The 10,773-nt window shown below is 49.1% G+C and overlaps 4 protein-coding genes across 4 annotated transcripts; 2 read left to right on the top strand and 2 right to left on the bottom strand.

The window, feature by feature from the left end:
• Positions 1-625: 625 nt before the first annotated feature.
• On the bottom strand, positions 626-904 carry MAA_10121 (uncharacterized protein; the record flags this gene model as incomplete). Its single annotated transcript, XM_007828119.1, has 1 exon — positions 626-904. One exon carries the CDS (start codon positions 902-904, stop codon positions 626-628), a length of 279 nt encoding a protein of 92 aa, XP_007826310.1.
• Positions 905-3,026: 2,122 nt separating this feature from the next.
• On the top strand, positions 3,027-4,172 carry MAA_10120 (uncharacterized protein; the record flags this gene model as incomplete). The annotated part of the gene is made up of 1 exon (XM_007828118.1): positions 3,027-4,172. One exon carries the CDS (start codon positions 3,027-3,029, stop codon positions 4,170-4,172), a length of 1,146 nt encoding a protein of 381 aa, XP_007826309.1.
• Positions 4,173-4,402: 230 nt separating this feature from the next.
• MAA_10119 (RNase III domain protein) lies at positions 4,403-5,301 on the bottom strand (the record flags this gene model as incomplete). The annotated part of the gene is made up of 3 exons (XM_007828117.1): positions 4,403-4,552; positions 4,621-4,850; positions 4,926-5,301. 3 exons carry the CDS (start codon positions 5,299-5,301, stop codon positions 4,403-4,405), a joined length of 756 nt encoding a protein of 251 aa, XP_007826308.1.
• Positions 5,302-8,888: 3,587 nt separating this feature from the next.
• Positions 8,889-10,172, top strand: MAA_10118 (Peptidase aspartic, active site protein; the record flags this gene model as incomplete). The annotated part of the gene is made up of 2 exons (XM_007828116.1): positions 8,889-9,615; positions 9,673-10,172. The coding sequence occupies 2 exons, from the start codon at positions 8,889-8,891 to the stop codon at positions 10,170-10,172; spliced, it is 1,227 nt and encodes a 408-aa protein (XP_007826307.1).
• Positions 10,173-10,773: the final 601 nt, after the last annotated feature.

Here is a 10,773-nt window from a genome sequence, read left to right as displayed (position 1 = left end):
GAAACAAAGCTAAACTGGACGCCTTCTTCCATGTCATGGCGGATGTATAACTCTATTCTAATAATTTCACGCTGATATTAATTAAATGACTGGCGGACCCATTATGAAAACACTGGTTTTTGCACGTACCGTGAATAAATAGGTGCAGATCGGAACTTTCCATGTAGAACGCCGCTCCCCCTATTGTAGGATCCAACTCAGACGACAACTGCCCGTCAGCGACCAAGTGGCTTGCCATTTAGTTGCCAACGGGTAATAGTAGTAATGGATGGTAGGGTCGAAGCCGAATCGTCAGCGGCTGCTATACGCTGACACGCCCAGTGCCACGTCGACAGCCGCTGCAACGATGGTGAGGGAATGAACATGCGCCTCGCTTCCAGTTAGGATTCAGGTGTATGTGGCTGGGAACTCGGCCGTAACGCCATGCATTCACGTCCTTTTTTTCTTTTGCGTGGAAGTGGCTTCGCCCCCCAGTTCCCCAGATATCGGCCTCCTGAGTGATACTAACCCTAACCCTTATATGTGGATAAAGTAATTCCCCAGGAACAAAGGTATCTTATGAGCCAGAATAATTATGACAGCATAATGAACCTGTCCTGCCCTTTCCCTTGCCAGCAAGCGCTCCTCACCCGCCACGTCCTCTGCCCCGTCCTCTGCCACGTCCTCCGCGTACGCCACCTTGACGTCCACTAACACCGCGGCGACGGTATGGACCTGCTTGCACCTCTTGATTGTCCCTTGGACGAAGTGAATCGTACATCACACCAGTCTGTTCTACGTTGGCGTCGTCAACAGTAGCCACATTGACCCTGTTCTGTTCAGGTGCGGCATCCGCCTCTGGTTTAGGGGCAGTAAGACCACCATCGGCAAGGGCAACAATGACTGCTACAGTCTCGATCTTCATTTTGATAAAGGTGTGAATTTTGATGAAGAACCACAGAACTAACAAGACTGGCAGCATAGAAATTTGGAAAGAACAAGTTTAATCGGGAACTTATATTAGCTCTTGAAGGCAAGATATACCTTGTATATGAGGATTCATCAGAGGCATATAGCCCACTTAATACGGGCGTTTAATTTGTCCAATTTACTTATGGGCTTGTGTGAGGCAACTATTTGCTTGTTAAGCTTCATTTGACTATTGGCAACCTTGGCGCCTCTAGGCCCCGAAACCTGATTTACCGACAATTGGCTTCTTTATTATCCGCTGCCATCCGAGGGGTCCTTGATCGACCGGGACGCAGGGACAAGGGCGCCCGAGTTCCGAATATCACTTCAATGCATTCCAGCCGACGCCTCGAAACAAAATACTGGAGGCAAGACGGAAGTTTGTTCCCTGGCAAGGCAACCGCGCAAGCGTAGCTACAGTACATCATTGCCTTGGCTGAGTTTAGCTTTGCCGCCTTTTTAATGGCTGAGTATAATGTCACTTCCTAACAAAAGGTAGGACCATCAGTAGAGTATATCGACTGTTTGCGGAATCTCTTCTCGCTCTCTCACCTTGACTTCGTGAACGACAGTTTAATGTCCTATTCCATGTTTTTGGGGGACTTGAAGACCACAAACCATGTAAGTCTTGGTCAAAGGATAAGAGTAATGATAATAGAATTCTATGGATTCATGGTCCAACGGGTTTTGGAACAGCTCACTTCGCATCACGGGCAGCGGGTCTCGCATCGTCTAATGGCGAGGCTGTCGTTATCAGCTATCGCTTTGATAAAACTAATGACAGACACAGGTCAATGCAGCAGACGTATACGGCTCTAAGCTACCCGTTGTTGTGCCTAAAGCCTTTATCACACCGACCTGCTGTACAAAGCCGCGATGAATGCAACCACCGACAAAGGGAGATGCAGGCTCGATCAGTTTTGGAGCATCCTTCGCTCTTTGCTAAGCTGCCCCAGTCATGGGAAAACAATATGCATAATAAACAACGTCGATGAAGGCAAGCCTTACAAAATTCAATCGACACGACTTGAGGTGGAAAGAGTGCTGGAATCAATTTCCGAGACGGAATCAGCCTTGCGTCAGAGATTACTCGCACACGTCTTGGGACAAGATCCCGTCCGATGTCAAGGGTCGTATTCTGATAGGCCCTGTGACAGACAGATTTAAAGAATTTGTTTGGCTAATTTATCGACATGAAGAATGAGCAAGTTTTCCTTGCGCATACATGTAAAATCTCATGCTGGCATAACTACCTCGCGAATCAATCGAATGGCCCTGGAAGGGCTAGTGTCATGGGCTCGAATTGTCATGCAGCAAATTCAACACATGTCTAAGATGTCTCTCAAAGAATAGATGGCTAGAATTTTTATTTAATATCAATATCAGACCTGACTTCAATGCTCAGGACAATTTATAGGGCATAGCTGTGTTGTCACTCGCCCAGCGCGTAGCTGAGGTCGGGACTGGTCTTGTTTCGGATCAATAGAAATTTGGCCCGCGCTTTTAAAACATCAAATACTTTTTTTCTTTTTACATAGAAACATGAAAAGCGTAGTATTGAGACACAAACAACCAGACTCTTCACACCAGTCTCTTTTCGGTAAAACGTCGCCTGATGCTACACACCCAGAGTCCATCATCTGTTCACGCGCATCCGTCCCGTGGTCTAATTTGCGGACATCTGGAGCAGCTGGACACGCCTCGGCTGTCGCTGGTTCGTTGACTGGCCCCACTGTCTGCGCATGTGGCCCGTGCCCGGTGCTGTCTACTAGAAGCCGTCCACTACGCTACAGGCGGTATGTGCCGCGCGCAGTGGGGCATGGCGCCATCTTGGCTGCAAAGTCGACCAGACACACGCATGGACCAATTGACATGCATCAACATTGAATTGATACTCACCAGACTGGATTTGATGTCATTTTCATCGTCAGTCAATTCGGTGTGACACTCAGCATTCCCGGTGCACCTTATCTTGCCCGCTCGCCTCGACCTCATTTCTTCACCCTCTCCCCGCATCCACCTCTCGTCCCGTCTTCGCAGCTTCCCCAAAGCAACCAGCATCAACAAACAAGAGCAAAATGTCACAACCATCCCGCTGGCGCCGTCCAGCCCAACACTTCCCCCTATTCCCCCATCTCGCCATCGTCCCTGCGCTCCTCGCCATCGCCACCGCCGTCGCCCTCTTCCTCCACTCCGACGTCAACGCCGCGCTGCTCTGGTCGCAATGCCACTCGCACGCCCTCCTCCCAGCCCTCAGCCGTGTCCCCATCCTCGGCACCCCAGCCTGCTACCTCGTCAGCTTCTTCTACGCAGCGCTCGACTCCTTCCGCAGCAAGGCCGTCATGTCCGTCATCCTATCCTATGTCGGCGCCCTCCTGACCGTCTCGACCGTCGAGTCGGCGAGAAAGGTCAACGAGAAGAACGCCGTCGTCTCCAGGCCGACACTGCCGTGGCTCGTGTTCAACTTGCTTGGCGGCGCGCTGGTCTGGCAGCTCGTGTACGCGCCGGCCTTTATTCTCGGAGCCAAGGCCTGGCCGTTCCCCAGCACAGGCAGGCTCATCACCGACGAGGGCCACGGCGATCCGCCTGTGGCCGGGGACGAGGAGGAGCGTGATCCTCTGCAGCTGGACAAGGGGAGACAGATGAAGCTGGTGGAGACGATTGCTATTCCCATCGCCGTGGCGTTGGGGTACTACGTTCCGTCGACGCTGATGCTGTCCCTGAACAAACCCGCCGCCATTGGGACGTGGTTGTTCTTCCCGGCATATGTTTCTCTCATCAGACAGTTTGTGCGGCATGGCCTCAACAAACTGCGTCGGTTCCAGGACGGGCCCATGATCCACATGGAAGCGAATACCAAGGCCTTCATTGCCGTCTACGCCGTGCCCGTCTTGTGCTCTCTTCTTGCGCACGGCTTCATTATTGGCAACTTGACGAAACCAGACGACCGTCAGGAAGTGACGCGCTCGACGGTCAAGTTTATCGAGATTGACAGCCAGTTCATCGGACTGACAATGCTGTATTGGGTGTTTACCGAAGTGGGCTGGAGAGCGCCTCTTGCGATGGTGGTTGCGTCCCTTGTGCTGGGTCCCGGGGCAGGCACCGTGCTGGGATGGCTGTATCGTGAGAAGCTGATTACTTCCGACCTGATCACGCAGCTGCTTGAGCAGGTCGACGACGAGGAGCGCGGAGATGTGGGCGAGGAGACGCCGCTTATTCAGTAAAGATGCAGCTTAATCCGGGCGTATCTGACACGAGAGATTGCAGGCACGGCGCAGGGTAGCAAGGGATGCGTAGTCGGGGTATTTCCTTTGGCGTGCGTATAGCAGGTTGCATTTTTCCTCGTGTGCTATTTTGAAAACGTTGTTTATACAGAGTCTAGCGTGTCCCTCCTTTCTAGAATATAAAATACATGGTATGAATACAGGTCTCCGCTGCCCAACCTCGACTGGAATCATTCGTTCTTTGGCAGTCGCGCCAATATTCTCTCCCGCACAACTTTTGACGCAACTACCGATCCGTGCTGTAGCGTAATCGCGCCAAGGATGGCTAGGACCGCGCTGTTGACGACTACTTCGACACCTGACGACTCGAGGCTTTTGGGCTACAGCATGTTAGTACTCGTATATCCAGTTCCGCGGTGACCAAGACAAAGGAAGGGAAAAATCATACCAGTCGGGGTTTCCACCGCAAAACGTCCAATATGCCCGCATCCGACGCCAGCGCGAACAGCTTTTCCTTGCTAACCATGTCCTTTGGCTCCTCGACGCTCAAGTTATCCACTGATGCGAGCTGTTCGTGCTCAAAAGGCACCCTGTCGAATTCGTCTGTCTGCCGTGACCCCGGCAACGGGGCCTTGCTGACGATTTCCTTGGTCGCTTCCATGACGAGCGTCAGTCGTCCTAGTCCAGTCAGCACGAGTCACGTCTCCAATTTCTGCCGTCCCTTGGAACTTTGTATTCTGGGGGAAAACGTACCCAGCAGTGCCAGCTTGTCGTTGAACCCTCTCCTCCCCTGGTCAAAGCTCTTGTGCGTGACCGCCAACCACTTCAGCTCCTCGGGCAGCATCTTGCTGCCGCCCGGCCCCAGTAGCCGATTGTACATGTTGTCTAGCTTCGCGGGGTCGTTGTTGACTTTCCAGACCTTGTTTTTGAAGGATTTCGCAAAGTCCAGCTGCATGGGGGCTTTCATACCCGGAGGCGTTTGGCTCCATCGGGGCACCGAGGATTCCTGCGATGAGGCCTTGAAGGGTTCGGACGTTGATTCGGTGGCGTAGGTGCGCAGGGAGGGCGTCAGGGCGCGCAAGGCGCAGCGGGCCCGGGGAAAGTGCGCGCGGCAGGGTTGGAGAGCCATGGCGGTGTGGAATTGGCGGCTTGCGAGTAGTGGTTGAGATGGGTTGCGCGAGCGTCGCGATGGTTGAAAATGGAGGTTTGATGGAAGTTTTGTGGTCACGTGCAGGGTGTAGGGGTCTTGCAGGGGTGGCTTTTTGGCCGCCTGTAGTTTAGCGGTTGCTGTCGTTTGGCAATGGAGTGACGACATTGTGAAAAAATAGTAATGAGGGAGACATAATTGCAGAAAAATGAAAGCTATTTAATTGGTGGTTTGATTTAAAATTATTTTTGCAGGTAAACGCTCATGATAAGTCGACAGAAGAGGGACTATCCCTAACCCTAAGTACCTAGGTACTCAGCCGTCAAGTTGGATATTGCCCCAGGTTCGATGTCGTGGTATTTGTCCTTGGCTGACTTGCATGATTAATCGAATTTGCGACAAAGATAAGATTATAATACTTTTAATTATATAATTTAAAACAAGCATTTCAATTCTATTGAGCTATCACATGATGTCAATTATAGAACTTGCTATGACGATGTTTGCAAGACGCCGGAATCTGCAAGATTTACACAACATGTATGTTGAAAAATAGTAAAAGGGGACATGATTTGCACCAATTCAGTAACAAAAGCGTGTTTCGTATGCTGTGAGGTAGGGACCCGGCCAAATAGCCCCGGAGCAGATCTTCCGATCAGGAGGTTAGAAGCCGTGACTCTTTACCCTATACTTATCTCGCACGTGAGCATCGCCAAGAACATCTCAGCACTGGAATCAGTGGGCATAAGGAAACACAATCCCGCAGCCAGAAGGCACCACGCCATATGGGGGAAAGTGACGAGAAGAAGTTTTCTACGACCATATATCCATGGTGTACACGGCAGGAAAGGCATACCAGGAGCTCCCACCAGTTGCGAGAAAACCACTGGCCCAGGACGGGGAATATGCAAAACAGGCCTTGTGCACGCGATGTTAAGGGCTAAGCCCATGTTAAACAGAAGATGTCGCATGTAGCCCATTGTGGCGGCTCAAAGACAGAATATCAAATTTTGATATTTAGACCCAATGGAAAAGACTGTAAGAGCTTCGTCGGAGTAATCATGACTCGATAAAGTAAGCTAAGAGGTTTAATACATTAATAGGAGTTTTCTCTTGGTCTTATATATTTTCTATTCAGTTTGTATATTATGAATACAACATCACGTACCGCCGTAGCCCCTCAGCCTACCCACAAGCTCAATCCCTACATTACTATTCCTGTCATAAAAGTCAGCATTCATGCAAGTAGGTGCGTAAAACTAAGAATTTTCTGCTACAACTGATAAAGTTCTTTCACTTCGTTATAGCTACCCTTACCAATGTCAGGCTAATTCCGCCCAGGCTGAGGGCGCCATGACTCACTATATGGACGTCTATGTGCTTCGACACTTTATAGATTCACGCGGGTACTCCGGGTGATCCTAGTCTAAGGCCCCGGCTTCGAGTCACCATTAATCGCCGCGTTGTGCGCCGGCAGGCCTTTTAAGATTTCTCCAATGTAGCAGAACGGCGATGGGGTGCTGCCTATGTTACTGTCTCGGAAAAATACGTCTGGTGCAGTGCGGCCAGAAGGCAAAAAAGGTATTTCCGTAGTAATTTATCAATGTTTTTTAAAGCTCCGAAGTTTGTTTAAGTAACACTTGAACCTTGAGACGGCGATGTGGCCACTTCTTGATTAACAAGGACACAGGAGGAATATTATTTTCCTGCGACGTCTTCCCTGTTTCTTCCATTAAGCGGCGCCAATTTCAGCCGAGGATAGGCAACATGCTCATTGGCATTCTGAGGGCTTGGTCCTGCCAAAACCGAACAGTGAAACACAGAGGCAATAGTTCCCGCTCCTCCTCAAAATCATGCCATCGACCCTGATTTTCGTCGGCCAACTCTACTCGCCACGACACAACCGTCTCAATGACGTGCGAAGAGACTATTCTGGGTGGTCGGAGCATCAGGGCGGGCATTGTATGTACGCATAAGTGGCTTGAGTGGCCATCAGACTTGTTACATATGTAGTTATGTGGCTGTGTACGACGGTGTGTCCCTAAAATACCAACATGGACCGACAGTGGCCTTTTTTTAGTGAGCTCATCTCAATTGGCTGGCTACGCTGCTCAGCCTTCCACTCCCTCTTCCTCTTCCGGTGATCATACTTGACTTTTACGTAGTGCTTCTTTAATATGGGTACACTCTTCCTGGCCCGATTCACGTCTAGCAGCTTGGCTCCATGTCTTTAGTCAGGCCCCATTTGCTCTATCCATTTGTTGATTCTGGTAATTCTCGGGTGAGTGCGACATTGCCGTTCCAGCAGCCGCCTAATAGTGTTGGGCTAAAAAGAGCAAAAGTGCAGGTCTACTAAAATCTTTCCAGCCGCTCTAATAATAGCCTAGTTATATTCTACGCGACAAATGGTACTTTGTATGTTGCCCCCAAGACGTCAAAGCTCGCCATATTGGAGTCAAACGGTCACATGCTCAAGGAGAAAAATACAATGCCGGGTTAGCGTTGATCCTTGGAAATGTACTTTTGTTCTGAAACAGTAGGCTAGCAGTAAGGAGCAGTTCTGGTTTGGTGAATATCATGGTGCACAGCGAATTGATTTCATTGGAGGCCTGCGGGGTCGAAATAGGGACCGGCTCTAGATACATAAATTGAAGTGACGCTGAGTATCCCAAACTCCGCGGCTACGAAACAGAATTACAATTTGAAGGGTTGTTTTTCGGGACCATTGTCTCGTAGCCTATCAATTCAATATAAGTCAATATTGCCTAGATCCACTTTTCCGTGGGGTAACTTAAGTACCTACTAGGTAAGGGAGTTATCCTGTATGGGACAGGTTAAATTTAGCCCAAGGCTGTGTTATACATTACTCGTGCCACCTCGAAAGCTCACTCACAGACCAATGCGCCACTGGTTGGTAACAGTGCGTTCCTGGTTTACCCCTGCAAGGCAGGCACCCCTTAGTTAACAATGAATCTTATAACATGATAATGGACGGTAGAAGGAACAAGCATTGCCATGACTAAAGCTGTACTAGGATCACGACCACTCGTTAATTAATCGTCTAATCTATACGAAGTGATTAACCTTCGTATTAAGATCTAATTTAGATTAATTCAGGATCCTATTATTATAGGCATGAATAATACCTTGCTGTACAATGTGACGCAAGTAAATATGGATAGTGGCGTCATTTAGCATTGGCATAAAATCGACAATTATGCAATGCTATCTAATAACGGGTCTCAAACTCTAATTTAAAACGTCTTAGCTGTGGCCTTTAAAGCAAGGGCGTCATATTGCGGGGCAGTTCAGCTTGCATGTAGGTGCCGAGACGAAACTTGATTATTATACAAGGCTAACAGGGGTGCACGTTGACTAGTAATCTAGCCCTACCAAGTTTCTGGAGTCTTACTATGCTGTGGTTCTTTCCTTCAACGATATTCGGTCTACCATATAAATACCATAACAGCATCCAATATTTTGAGAGCTTCTTCTCGCCAGAAAAGCAAAGAAAGCCGACTCATGCCACAGAGATTTATGTCTTCTTTGATCTAAGCCAGTTATCTATCATGCAAACCTTCGGCCGATTTCTTGTCTCCCTTGTGGCCGCCAGCAGTCTTGCTGCAGGTGCGCCAAAGGAATCCTTTCCATCTAAAAATGGAAAGTTTTCAATTACAGCAAAACACAACGTCAACTTCGAGCGTAATGGGCCACTCGCTTTGGCCAAGGCTTACAATAAACTCGACAAGCCTGTACCCCAGGATATTGCCGACGCTGTTACCAGAATTCAACAGAAGAGAGAGACGGGCTCAGTTACAAATACCCCCAACAAACACGATCAGGCGTACCTCGCTCCAGTACAGATTGGCACACCACCACAAACGCTTAACCTGATATTTGACACAGGCTCTGCTGATTTCTGGGTGTTTAGCAATGAGACAGCTTCCAACGAGGTCAAAGGTCAAATTCCGTATGACCCCAAGAAAAGCTCGACGTCGAAACGGATGAGTGGTGCCTCTTGGAGCATTAAATACGCTGATAATGGGACCAGCGTAAGCGGTGACGTCTATACGGAAATCGTCACTGTCGGTGGCTTGTCTGTTAAGTCACAGGCATTTGCGTCTGCCAAGAATATATCAGCATACCTTAGCAAAAGTTTGGCTGCTTCTGGAGTACTCGGCCTGGCATTTAGCAAGGCTAACAGGATTAAGCCTCAAAAGCAGCAGACATTTTTCGATAATGCGAAGGCCACGTTGGATGCACCATTATTTACGGTCGACCTCAAGCATCAAGCAGGTACGTTTAATGAGCCTACGTAAAGTATTACAGCCCCGGTGCTAACTACAAGTATAGACGGGAAGTATAACTTTGGATATATTGATTCCTCTGCGCATACTGGACCTATCGCTTATACCTCGGTTGATAGTACTATTGGCGGGTGGGGCTTTACCTCCCCTGGCTTTGCTGTCGGTGACGGAAGTTTTACGAACTTATCGATTTCTGGTATTATTGATACTGGCGCTACCCTGCTTCTACTTCCAGAAAATGTTGTTATGGCCTACTATTCTAAGGTCAAGGGTGCTAGCTATGACGAGTCAGAACGTGGTTATACTTTTGGCTGCTCTACTACCCTCCCCAGCTTTTCATTCTGGGTGGGGAACTCTACTATCACCATCCCTGGGTCGTATATGAACTACCAGGCAACTAATGACTCTGGCAAGACATGCTTCGGTGGTCTGCAGAGCAGTTCGGGTTATGGCGTTAGCATCTTTGGCGATGTCGCGTTAAAGGCAGCATTTGTTGTATTCGACGCCGGTAATAACCGGCTGGGATGGGCCGCCAAGAATCTCTGAGGAAGATATGTTGCAGGATGCAATAAGTGAATAGCAGCAAATTTGGGGTTTGCTTCCTTCAGCAAGGGTTATTACACTGCTCTGATAAACAAGTACGCCGTCTCCTAGTACTTTAATATTAGGTCGCATTGCTAGGGGAGCTACTTGCAGCCTATCTTCTCTCGTATTCGTTGAAGATGCTGGGTTATAATATGTTTAGGTATAACCTTTTAGCTGGGTTTAAAGTAAATATTGACCGCCGTGCTATACAAAGCATCCCATGCAATTCATTCCATTAGTTATGTGAAACTGTAAGTTGCTCAGTTTCATATTGTGAGAGACAGTTGCACGGCGCTCATATGATGACGAGACAGCAGCTCAACCTATCTCGGCTAAGGAAAGGGGGATGTCAAGCTCGAGGCTGTCCTCGAACTAGCCACCATCTAGTTGCTGCGTCACAACTTACCTTGTTTGCGGCTCGGCATGAAGTGGGACTGCCGGGCATTTTCATACCACATGGCCGGCTTTGTTTGTGGCTCGGCATGAAGTGGGACTGCCGGGCATTTTCATACCACATGGCCGGCTTTGTTTGTGGCTCGGCATGAAGTGGGACTGCCGGGCA

Source organism: Metarhizium robertsii (genome assembly GCF_000187425.2).
Source record: "Metarhizium robertsii ARSEF 23 chromosome Unknown MAA_Scf_9, whole genome shotgun sequence".
NCBI classification, from domain to species: Eukaryota; Fungi; Ascomycota; class Sordariomycetes; order Hypocreales; family Clavicipitaceae; genus Metarhizium; species Metarhizium robertsii.
The sequence above is the reverse complement of the archived record's forward strand: the minus strand, read 5'-3'. Positions and strand labels throughout refer to the sequence as shown.